Source organism: Protopterus annectens, chromosome 10.part0, assembly GCF_019279795.1.
Source record: "Protopterus annectens isolate FY-2018-M chromosome 10.part0, PAN1.0, whole genome shotgun sequence".
NCBI lineage: Eukaryota > Metazoa > Chordata > Ceratodontiformes > Protopteridae > Protopterus > Protopterus annectens.
The window spans coordinates 1,408,247,787-1,408,260,865 of record NC_056744.1 but is presented as its reverse complement, the minus strand read 5'-3'; the positions used below and the strand labels follow the sequence as shown (position 1 = coordinate 1,408,260,865).

General features: G+C 41.7%; 1 protein-coding gene across 1 annotated transcript in view; it reads right to left on the bottom strand.

Moving 5' to 3' along the window:
• The window catches only part of LOC122814288 (dynein axonemal intermediate chain 3-like), a 948,661-nt gene that overhangs the window by 313,201 nt on the left and 622,381 nt on the right, over nucleotides 1-13,079 (bottom strand). The window contains exon 9 of the mRNA XM_044086878.1: nucleotides 7,067-7,197. Within this exon, the coding sequence (XP_043942813.1) occupies nucleotides 7,067-7,197 (131 nt within the window). The remainder of the gene's footprint in view (nucleotides 1-7,066; nucleotides 7,198-13,079) is intronic.

Below are 13,079 nucleotides of genomic sequence, written 5' to 3'. Positions count from 1 at the left end.
TGCTGCATTTGCTGTTGAAGGGGGTGGCAAAAAGATCGCAGCAAGGCTGTCCCCATTTGTGGAAGATAAGATCCGCAACTTCCTGATTCAGAGACCACTCGTGAGGCATGAGGATAGCTCTGCTGAGCTTGTCCGCTATGACGTTGGACATCCCAGGGATGTGTGTCGCAATCAGAAAACATTGGGAGGAAATCGCCCACTGCAACAGTCTGAGTGCTTCTTGACACAGGGGGTAGGATCTGGTTCTGCCCTGCTTGCTGATGTACCACACAACTAACATATTGTCTGTTTGAATTGCAATGGTCCTGGAAGGAAGAGAGTCCTGAAGGGCTTGCAACGCTAGGAGCACGGCTCTCATTTCTAGGATGTTTATGTGCAGATGGTACTCATGAGGTTGCCAAGTGCCTTGGACTGTCCTGCCCAGATAATGCCCCCCCCCCACCCTATCAGGGAGGTGTCTGTGGTCACTGTGGCTACCGGAGGGGGCTGAATGAAGGGTCTGCCCTGAGTCACTAGTGGGGAGACCATCCACCATGAAAGGTGCCTTTTGCATGCTTCTGTAAATCAGGATCATGTGAGACATGGGCAGCTCTTGGAAAGACCACTGTGTGAACAGAAGCCACTGAAGGATCCTCATATGAAAGCAGGCCAGTAGGATTAGAAGAATGGCTGCTGCCATGGAACCCAGAGTTTGAAGGACGAACCTGACTTGGATCCTTTTGCTCTGCATTAGAATCTGTACTTGCTGACGGATTGTAGACACCCTTTCTAGCGGCAGCCTTGCAAACATGTTCCTTGTGTCCAAGACTGCTCCTATGTAAGTGATAGATTGACGGGGCAACAAGGCAGATTTTTAGATGTTTATTGTAATGCCTAGCTGGGAGCAGATTGTGATTGTGTAGTCCCTGGCTTGTAGGAGTTGATGCCTGGTAGTAGCAGTGAGGAGCTAGTCGTCTAGATATGGAAACACCTGGAATCCTCGACATCTCAGGTGAGCCGTGACCACTGCCATACATTTGGTGAACACTCTGGGGGCTGTGGTGAGACCAAAGGGCAGAGCTCTGAACTGATAATGACTGGCTCCCAGCCAGAAGTGAAGAAATCTCCTGGAGCGCCTGTCCATCTTGATATGGTAGTACGCGTCCTGAAGATCTATCGAGCACATCCAACTGTCCTGACCCAGAAAGGGTAGAATGGACTGTAGTGTGACCATCTAAAACTTTGTTCTTTGTACAGACCTGTTTAGTCTGCTGAGATCCAGAATCGGTCTCCAGTCCCCTGTCTTTTTTGGTACCAAAAAGAACCTTGAGTAAGTTCTGGATCCATGCTGGTCTGCCGGGACTTCCTGGATGACTCTTTTTTTCTAGCAGTTTTGAAACTTCTATTACTGCTTGGTCCTTCAGATTGGGTGGAACATCTGGAAGGGATTTCTTTGACAGTAAGGGGGGTTGATGGAAGGGGATTTTGTAACCTCCGGATATAATGGACCATACCTATTTGTCTTGCATTAAATTTTGCCAGGCTTTTGGGTACAGTGAAAGTCTTCCCCCAACTGCCTCAAGAGGTGAGCAGCCAGGCAACCCATCAGGGATGCTGAAAGGGCTTATCAGAGAAAGATTCTCTGTTGCCCTGGTTCTGAGGACCCCCTCGGCCATTTATTATTTATTTTTGTTTATTATTTATATATATTTTATTTATTATTGTTTCCCCCTCTGCCTCTGGAGGACAAATCGCTACATGTGTCAGGCAAGGCTCCCTGGGATTTTCAGAACCACATCTTGCCACTCTTCTGACCTTTGGGTAAGGTCTAGAGGGAGTGGAAAAACGGACTCCCACGGCAGAGAGAGTCCTGCCTTCTTGCTCACACCTAGTCAAAGTGTCTTTCACCTGTGGTCCAAAAAGAAAGGAACCATCAAAGGGGGTGTTGGTGAAGGACGCTCGAAAGGGTTCCGCAAAGTTACACAGCCGCATCCATGCGTGCCTCCTAAGGGCCACACCCGTACCTGCGGCTCTACTCACACCATCGGCTGCATAGGAAATGAGCCTCATGGAGGAGCCTCATGGAGGAGTTAACTACAGAATTAAGCATCGTCAGCTGGGAAGCTACTTTAGATTGAGCTCCCTCAGCTGATGGATCTTGAAGGGTATCTCCGAGCTCTTTAAGGAGATCCCTCTGAAGCCGGGTAAAATGACATAAGTAGTTCAGTGACCTCATAGAGAAGGTCGCTGAAGCCAACATTCGCTTCCTGTATCTGTCCATCATCCTAGACTCCTTGCTAGGAGGATGGACAGATGAAGAGGTCTCCGCTAACTCTCTTTTGGTGGCTGCTGCTACCACCATGGCATCAACAGGAATACCTTTAGTAAGGAATTGCTTATCCTGGGGTGCTGTGATGAATTTACCAGGTCTCCTCGGAGTTGGTTCCACTGCATCCGGAGCTGACCAAGCCTTTCAAGTCACCACTGACATAAGTGGATCGAAAGAAGGAGAAACCCAGGAGGTGGAAGGTCGGGAACCGAAAGCATCTAGAAATACAGACTCATCCTCGGTAGGGGCTAGGGAATTCCAGTTCCCCCTCTGATTAAGCATTTCTAGGATGTCTGAGAAGGAAACATCTTCAGAGGGGGATCTTGGGGACCCTTCAGAGTCATCTAAGTCTGTATCAGAAGTGACAGACTCGGGGGAGTCAATGTGCTTCCTCTTGCACTTCTTCTTACGAGGGGGTTCCTCTGAATGATCAGGGGAGGCCTCGGAAGAAGAGGACACACCCAATGGGGTGTCCTGGAGCATCGGTTCCCTATGCTTGGGGCCTGGAGGAGGAGCAGAGATTGGCACAGGCACTACAGGGGATGGAGCTGGTGGGGCTGATAGTGGAGCTGACTCAGTGGCCAGCACACTCCTCATGACATCGAAGGCGTCCCTGCCATGATGCAGAGAAAGCTCTGGTCCTGAGGAAATAGGAATCTTTCTCTGCACAGAGGGAGACAGCTCCATGGCCGATGTAGGAGCCGAGCTCACCTGCGCCGAAGCTCCGAGAGGGAGAACGGGGACGGACAAGGGTCCGATGCCACTCACCCTCTCGGAGCCAACGAGGGAGCCCCGGTGTCCAGATCCCTCGACAAACGGCACCATCCAGGGGATCGGAGCTGACGTTGGAACCGAAGGAAATAGCGTTATCGGAGCCGATGGTTCCACTACTCGAACCCCAACGAACTCTAGCTCTGAACTCATTGGAGTCGGAGGAGGAAAATTGAGAGAAGTGGATGGAGCCGACACCTGTTGAGGAGGGCTGGACAACATCTTGGCAAGTACCTGCAACTTTAGCAACCTACTGACCACTCTCTCCACATCATGATCCGACAGCCTAAAGGATCGAGAGGAGTGAGGATCGATGACTACGCTCGCTCTGAAGTAAAGGAGACCGAGGAGCCGAATGCACCGATTCTAGTGAAGGAGACCTCAGCCTCTTGTGGCTCCACGACGACTCCGAAGTCTCTGATGGAGCCGATGGGGAGATTGTCTTGTCGGTGCCAGCTGGAACCAAAGTGGAAGATAAAATCTGAACCGAACACGGCTCCGAACTTGGAGCTGACGGCTTGGTGGGTTTAGGGGATTTCATAGGCTGAGAGCTCTTGGCCAGTGAATCCTGAGGTTTTAAAAGACCCCTAAGAATAAGCTTATTCTTACACTCCTGCAGGACTCTTGGGCTAAAGGCATGGCAGATAGAACAAGAGTCCCGTAAGTGCACAGCGCCTAAACAATAGACGCAAGAAGTGTGCCCATCTGTCAGAGACATTTTCTACCAGCATGAGTCACACTTCTTGAACCCAGAAACATTGGATTCCTTTGACATCCTTAAGAAGGAAAACAACAATTATAACAACTACCAGAAGCAATATACAGTCTACACAAAAAAACACACTCTCTATAAGACTATAGCCAAAGTTTTTTTTTTTTTTTTGTAAATAGGAAAGCCTCTAACTTAAACAGCTAGCCTATGAGAGAAAGGCAGAAGGAAAGCCTCTAACTTAAACTGCTAACCTGACAAGAAGAGGTGGGGGGAGGGGTGGGGGAGAACTCTCTAAGTTAAATGAGTTCTACACGAAAAAGAAGGGATACTACAATTAAACACTAAGTATCACAAAACAAGACTAACGTTAATGATAAAACACTAAAAGTGTTGAATTCTAGAGTAAGAAAGTTATACAAAAAACTTTATACGAGCCTGAGCCAGAAAAACAACATCTCACAGCTGAAGCAGCAAACGAGATCTGGGTAGCTATCGCTAGGCATCATGGGATAAGGGGTAGCCTCGAGCCAGTAAACAGCTCTCGAGCTATTGAAGATGGCCGAGTTGGAGCCAAGGATCGGCTCCGATCCCAACCAGCAAGAACGAAGGCAAGATAGACAACTTAACATCAAGAGTTTCACATTCATAGTCTTAACAAAACAGCCCCAATTCAGTAAGAAATTCACTAATGTCTCCTCCATTACACCCAGATATTGATTTGGGCAACCTCAGTGCTGAATGTGTGTATCCCAAACAATTTGTTCATATAATTTCTTTTCATGGCTTAGAACAACTGGTATTGCAGAATACCAGAGAAATCTTCTACTAGATATTATAGCTACTAATGCTTCACATATAATACACATTTTTTCAGTTATTCCCACATTAGGCTCCTCAGACAACAACACCACTGAATTTGAGATATCTAATCTATCTTTATCTGAATTAAAATACAAAAATATAAGACTGTATGAACAGGATTGATTATTCTGCTTATATAAACCTCAATAACAAGTGTTACATGGCCAGATGTTATAGAAGATGAGGGTACATTATTTTGCTGTGCAACACTGGAAGATCTTTAGATTAGCAAGGAACAAACTGTTTCTAATAAATAATATGGAGTTAGGAACAATGTGCCTTGCTGGTGGAATCATGGGCTTCAAAGACTAAATAAATAGGAAGAGAAGATTACACTTTAAAAAATATACATCAAAGTTGAACAAAAAGATTATCGATGTTGATAAGGTTTTGAAATTATAAATTACTGACTGCATGTCTCAGTATGAGAAAAAAACTAGCCCCTGATAAAGCTAATTTGAAATGTTTCAAAACTACATAAATAGAAATGTGAAACAATTTCTGACCAGTTTGCTGAAAGTGAATAAATTTATAATGCACAATTATAAGCAAACTGCAAAATAATTTAACCAATATTTTACAAATTAGGTGACAACATTTTTGATCATACGCTCCAGTTATTACCACTGAATGCATAAGATCAGCACTTTCTGCTATATACAAAAAAGACAACATCAATGGGACCAGATAATATTACCAATAATTACATTATATTACATCTCACATACTATTGTACATATACTAAAACCCACTTTTAACATATTACTTTATACTGCAAAAATACCAAACTCTTGGCAAATCTACCATGTTTCCTAAATTTACAAAAAAAGGAAATAGAAAATAGGTTCACAAATATTAACCTATTAGTCCAGCTTTAATCCCCTTAGTAAATGCTTTTGGCATTGTATTTATTTATTTTTATTTATTTAGCTGTTTTACCAGGGTAGTACACTAATCATAATAGCCCATTTGCAAGTACATCTGAAGTAAATAAATTAACAATATCAATTAATATAACAATCAGGGACTTAATGTTAGACTTAATTCAACATGGATTTAATAAAGGTAAATCAATCTAATTGAATTTTATGAAATTATTTCATTTGCATTAGACCAGGGGTCTCAAACTTAAATAACCACTGGTGCTCTAAGAGGACTATCAAACTCTGGCAAGAGCCATGATCTCCAAGACCAAAAGAAATACCCTGATGTAACATCTAAGAAGGTACACCCAAGGAAAAAAAAAAACTACTGTGTGATACAGTATGATGGCTCCAAACCTAGCCTGATCCCACTTAGAGGTCTGCAGTGGACAGCATCCTGAGAGCCTGCATGTGGGAATCAGAAGCCTTCACAGATGCAGGGCCAGTGTGAGTAGAACCCTTTTTTTTGTTGTAGTGCAATAATCTCCAATTATGGTACTATATGGAAGCTGGCACAAAGGATCTTGAAATGTGCAACAGTAGTCGAGCAAAAAAGGTAAGATTATTAATAAAAACTCATATACGGTAGATACGTTACAGTGTCCTTATTCACAACAAAATATAAACCATCTGCTATGAAAAAAATTAAAAAATTAACCTATATCAGCAGGTAGCATACTGGAGTAACGGTTAGTAATATTACCTCAAAGTGGTTGGTTTTACAGTTTGGTTCACAGACAAACTTTTGTGCAGAGTTGTCCTCCTGTGTCTGCATGAATTTTTACTGGGTGCTTTAGTTTCCTTACACATCCCAAAGATAATCTACATATGATATGATATTCTTCCAAACTGTGTGTATATGTGTGTGTGTGTTTATTATGAAAGCTAAAGTGAATGAGGACAAATCATCATGCATTTTACCTTGTATTACGATGAATTATGGTTGAAAAATATTTAATCTAGCAGATTCACTTCTGCTTTTTTGCTGCCTGTTTTACTATTAATTATGATTGAAAACAAATATTCCCCCTCTCATATACACCACTCCTTCTTTGTTACCTGCTAAAGACATTATTAATATATTCAGTGGATGGAAGGGTATCAGATAAGGAATATTTTATGTGGATGGTCTTGACTGCATTGTCAGTGCATTTTTCAGACGAAACATGCAGGTAGCACAAAAAGGTCATTCTGATGTTTGATGACAAAAGATAAACATCACCTACTAAATGGTATAGAGTAAAGTGTTCATCTTTCAGCTTACTGCTTTACTTGAGTATTTCCAATGTTAAAATGACAAAGTAAATCTTCTGAACTAAGAATGCTCATTTCTTTAACAGCTTGCCTCTTTTCTTGACTAAAACATCAAAAATGTGGAATTAAGCTAAAGTTCAAAAATGTGCAAAAACATTTCCACATAATCAAACTGCTCATTGAAATTGCTTTGTGTTATATATCTTATATTTTCTATTAATAAAAGAGATGACTTACAGTTACACCTTCCTTCCATATGGCAAATGTCCAACCCCCAACTGTAAGAATGATGTCTTTGAAGAAAGGAGACCTCTGCACTGTGTGAAGAATACCATCATGGACTGCAAATCTGTAACTTGGTTTGGAACCTGTGAATATCAAATAAAAAGAAATTATGAACTTACCATAACATTTCATCTGTGTTGTCCATTTTCATTCTTCCTCAACTAATGAGTTCGGATCTGATCCCTAGGATTTGACTCAGCCGCTGCTAAAGCTCATGGCAACTAAAAGCTCTTGAGCGTCTCCCTTTTCCATAATGCACCAGCCCTAAGTTACCTCAGATCTTCTTTGCTGATTTTTACTAGAAAGGAAATATTTACTATGCATAGATAAAGCAGGTGAAAAACTGCATACAGTCAATACATAAAAAGTCTACATCTGGAGCTCAATATAAACGACAGCGATGTTCCTAAAAACTAATTTTTCGAGAACTTTGCAAAGGATGGGGGTTGGTGGGTGGGGAGTTAAGGAAGAATGAAAATGGACAACACAGATGGAATATTATGGTAAGTAGAAAACTTTTTATCTGATGTTGTCAATTTTCATTCTATCCTCAACTGATGGGACAGAGCCCCCAGCAACCTAAAATCCTAGGTGGACTCAAGGAAGGATGTTCCTGAGCACAGCTGAACCAAATGGTGCTCTACCTTTGGAGACCAGATCCCATTTTGTTAATGAGTAACAAAGGTATGAGGAATAGCCCAAGTAGTTGCTGCACATTTATTTAATTTATTTATTTATTTAACATTTATTTTACCAGGATAAGTCCAACTGGACATCATTTGTCCTTTTTCAGTGGAGTCCTGGGGAGAAAAGCTCCAAAGAATTAACAGTGTACATACATGCTTTAGATAACAATAAAACTGGCATACAAGATAAGAGAAACAATGAAGTACAAAAAACAATTATGTAGAACAATAAGATACTCAGGAGTAGCATCATTATTTACAATATATACAAAAAGTACATTTCAGGTGAGAGTATAGTGTATGCATTAAAGGCTTCAACAGGTCACTTGCATATGGAAAAGTGGGTCTTCAAGGGGGTCTTTGCAGCTGCAGAGAGGGTTAGTATTGAGGTGTAATTTAAGAAGGCCTTTGAAGGTGCCTGTGTGACTTTGTAGCCTGAGTTCAGGTGGGAGGGTGTTCCATGCTTTGGCAACATCATGGGAGAATAAGGTCTCCCCAGAACTGTTATTGCATGGATTAACTTCAATCAGGTTTTTGATACATGAATGTAGCTCCCTTTTAGGGTTGTGAAAGTTTAGCATGTCGGCAAGGGCAGGGCACTTCCCCGGATGGAAGAGAATTTGATGGGCTATGATCAGTTGGTGGTAGCGTAGGAGGTTTGGAAATTCTAACCAGTGCAGTTTAGTTAGGAATAGACAATGGTGGGAATGTGATCTATTATTGGCAGCGAACCTAGCTATTTTATTGTAGCATGTAGAGAGTTTGTTCAGGTTGGTTTTGTTAATATTGGTGAGAACTGGAGAGGCGTAAAGTAGTGATGATAAGATATGAGTTCTGGCTGTTGTTGTTCTAGTCTTAGGGGTTAGGAATAGTTTGCAACGATATAGGCAACCTAGTTTTTTATGGACTTTAGAGTTAGTTTGGGATATGTGCTTGTATTTAAGTTGATGATCAATAGTGATGCCTAAGAGATTAGCCTCAGTTACTGGAGTGATAAGGGTGCCATTGGCACACATGATGGTAAAGGTGGCATTGCAGTGTTTGGCTGGGTGGAATAGTATTAGCTGTGTTTTTTGGGGGTTTAGTATTAGTTGGTAGTTGTTTAGCCAGTTCTCTACCTCAGTGACGGATTCTTGGGCTTTACTTTGAAGTAATTGGATATTTGTTGCTGAGCAGATTAGGGTAGGGTCATCGGCATACTGGACAATGTTGGCTTTAGTGGTAGCTAGGTGGAGATTATTTGTAAATATGTTGAAGAGAAGGGGGCCAAGGATTGAACCTTGTGGGACACCACATGTGACAGGGAGTGGGGGGATAGGGAGTTGCCCCATTTGACAGATTGTGACCAATTGTTTAGGTAACTGTTAAACCATTGCAGAGTGGGGTCATCAAGGTTGAGTTCTTCTAGACAGGTGAGGAGTTTGTTATGGGAAACTGTATCAAATGCCTTGGATAGGTCTAAGAAGGTGGCAGAGACCAGCTTTCCTTGGTTCTTTGTGAGTTTATGGTATTGGAAAAGTTAATTAGGGCAATGTTGGTGCTATGGGAATGTCTGAATCCATGTTGGGTTTTAGTTAGAAGGTTGTTGGTTAGCAGGTGGGTAAGGAGTTGGTGGTGGACACTTTTCTAGAATTTTTGAGAGAGGTGATAGGATTGCAATGGGATGGTAGTTGGAGAGGTCAGTAGATGGACCTCCCTTGTGGAGGGGGATGATATATGAGGTTTTCCATAATGAAGGAATAGTATGCAGGGTGATAGATCTGTTAATAAGTAGGGAAACTGGGTAGGCAATGGCCTTGGATGCAATTTGTAGATATTTAGCTAGAAGACTGTCGGCAGCTAGGGTGGTAGGTTTGAGTTTAGCTAAGAGATTTTGAATGGTAGATGTTGATACTGGGGTGAGATGAAGGGGGTGGAGTTAGTCTGGTAGTTTAAGGGTTGAGGTTGGGTTGTGGGTGATATTGGACTTACCAGGTTCAGTATTGAAGAAGCAAAGTAGTTACTGAAACTGGAGTCTATATGTGAATCAATACGTTTGATATCTGGGGGTGGTGTGGTGACTTTTCCAGGCTGGAGGATGTTGTTCATTGCAGCCCAGAATTTCTGTGAGTTGTTGTTATATATAGTGGTTTATCTTGTCCAACCTGACCTGTTTTTTTTTGCTTTATTTCTGAGCTCAGCAAAGCTTTGTCTAGTTTCGGGAGTTTTGTATTTTTTCCAAGTTAACCAAGCTTCGTCTCTAGTCTTGAGTAAGATTTTTGTGGCTTTGTTTAACCAGGGAGCAGGGTTACTTCGCAATCTTACTGTTTCCAGTGGGGCAAGTTGGTTTAAAATCTCTAGGAATTTGGCATTAAAGTATTCTACTGCAATATCCAGGGGAAGGATTTTAGGGCGTCTGAGAATTGTACTGGGGAGAAGTTTTTGTGGGAGTGGATTTGTAAGAGAGCGGGGGCGTTGGTAGATTTTAGTTTGTGCCAAAGGAGAAAGGTTGGGTTATGGTCACTGAGGGAATCGGGTAGTATCCCGGATAGGTGGTCAGTATTGGGCTGGTTAGTCAGGATCCAGTCTAAGGTGGATTCACGTTTGGTGGTTTTGTCTATTCTTGTGGGTGAGTGTATGAGCTGTATGAAATTATATAGGTTTATGTGACTGGTAGCTATGGGGGAGTGTATGGTGTTCCAGTCTATGTTGACATCACCTAGGAGTACAGTTTCTTGGGACAGGGAATGGGAAGCCCAGTGGAGTATAGATTCTAGTGTCTTAATGTTGTCTCCTGGTGGTATATAAATGCTGAGTAGATTTAGTTGTTTGTATTGATTTAGTAGGATTTTGGTGAATAGGGTCTCGGCAGTGTTGAAATCTGGAGTTTCTTTTTGAAGTAGCTGAACTTTTAAATTGGATTTGTAAAGAAGGGCAATGCCACCACCTTTTCTGTGAGGTCAGTCTACTCTTAATATATTGAAACCAGGTGGAGTTATGAAGTTATCTTTAATGTGGGGTTTAAGCCATGTTTCTGTAATCACTATAATATCTGGGTTATATACAGAGATGGTTCCATGTAACTGTACTATTTTATTTATGATACTGCGAATGTTTAGGTTTAGTATGAATATATCAGTGGATTTGTGTTTAAATGGGAGATTGGGGTCAGGTGTGGTATGGGTGTTATTTGTTGGGCCAGGGTTGGGGTGAATATCACCTCCTAGTAGTAGTTGAGCTGCAATGCTGGTGATGGTTTTAACATAGAATATAGTTAGGAAGTGGTATTTGAGGCTAAGGTGTTTTTTAGATTGTGAGGTATAATGGATAGGAGAGGTGAGTTGTAAGATTAAAGGGTAATAGATAATTAGTTGTGTGTTTGCAGGTATGGAGGGATTGTTTGTCGTGTATGGTAGGGTGGGTGATTTGATACAGTACATGGTGTTAAGTGGGTGGTGATAAGTGGTAATGATGGAGATAAAGTAAAGACAGATGGATAGAGAAGGCAAGAGTAATGGGATGATATGGTTGTGGGAGAGTGGTGTTGGTAACATGGTGATTGAGTTCTATTTGTTAGAGGGATGTGGATGGTTGTAGAAGGAGAGGAGTTATATGAAGTTTTGTGGTTAGAATAGAGGGTGTTTTGGGTTTGATGGGGTGAGAGTGTGATTTAATTTTAATTACATGCAGTATAAACAAAATCTTTTAAGTTATACAATAACAACGTCAGGCAGCATACAATTAAAATAAATATTTCACTGTCAAAATAGACAAGATAGTAAATGCATACAGTAGTAGGGTTTCTTATACTACTGATATTCTATTCAGATACAGTTAAATAACTAACTTATACAACACATAAAACAGATGTTGTTGCCCTTCGGTTTATTTCTTACTTGTGCGGGCACGAATCCTGTTTGTTGCTTTTGTACAGCATATAAGAAGTGCAGCACACCTAGGGTACGCTTCTTCCAGAGATTAGCGTCACTACTGTCCACTAACTGATGGCAGCTGTGAAAATCTATCAGACCAGCCTGCTTGGGTCACCGGAGTAAAAACAGTCTCTGGGGACAAAAGAGTCCTTATGACCAGTGCTAGAATTCAGCAAAGTCCCTTCCCAGTCCGTCGTTCGTAAAACTGCTAACTCCACCAAACTAGTATTCTCTTAAAGCAAACACACTTCTTCACTTCCTGGCCTCTTCCTGCTCCATTATGTAGATTCCCACCATCTGCTGCTCTCTCTATCTCTGTTGCTCTACATGCATGTGCATATGCTCTATGCAGAGGACTCTGTTTCTGAAATAATCTTCAGCAGCCATAGTATTAAAAATCCACCGCGACTTTGCCTTACTTCAACCACCCAGTACAAGAGATGCTGTTTAAGGCAAAGCACTCCCTAAGTATCTCCTCCACCACCGCTTTTCCAGGAATGAAGCCTAACACACCATACAATAGGGCCTAAAATACTTCAGGATTAATGCTGGCAACGAGTAGTCAGATCTGCCAAGTCCTCAAAGTTCACAGTCCAAGAAATAGCTGTGCGGGATATATACCTTACTAATATTGAGCCCTAGGCATGGCATACTAGGTGGCCACGTAGGTCACTGCTATATCAGCACTAACATCTAAGCCCCAACACCGACCATTGCAGCTATTCAGCCCAGCAATGGAAGAAACTTTGTTGACCATTAACACGTTGGTAGCTCAGATTTAATTAGAACAGCAAGCCAGATGTGGTGAGTGGATCTTGATGCATCCATAGATGTCCTAGAAAGAAAAACTGAAGACGTTGCCATGGGCCTAGTTGAATGAGCTCATACTGGTTGTGGTAAGGTAACCCCCATTTTTTTATAAATAAATGAGATAAAGTCAGCTAACCATCTGGCTAAAGTTACTTTGGCAACTGTTTTTCTGAATTTTAAGTATGTAAAGGAAACAAACAACTGGTCTGCTTTTCTATGTCTTTTGTTCTATGCAAGTAAAAATGTAATTGTCTATGTACATCCAGTAAATGTAACATGTATTCACCTTAGTAAATTTGGGGAAGAAAACTGGCACATTAATGGACTGATTGATACTTGATTCTGACACCAACTTGGGAAGAAAGAATGCATTGGTTCAGAATGTAACTGCACCCTTGTGAAAAATCAAATATGAAGGTTTTGAAGACAATGCTTGAATATCTGAAATTTGTCTAGCAGATGTAATGGCTACTAGGAAAAAAAAAAAAACGTTTTCCAAGTAAGATATTTAAGATCACACTTAACTGCTGGTTCAAAGGGAGAATGTAAGTGCCTGTA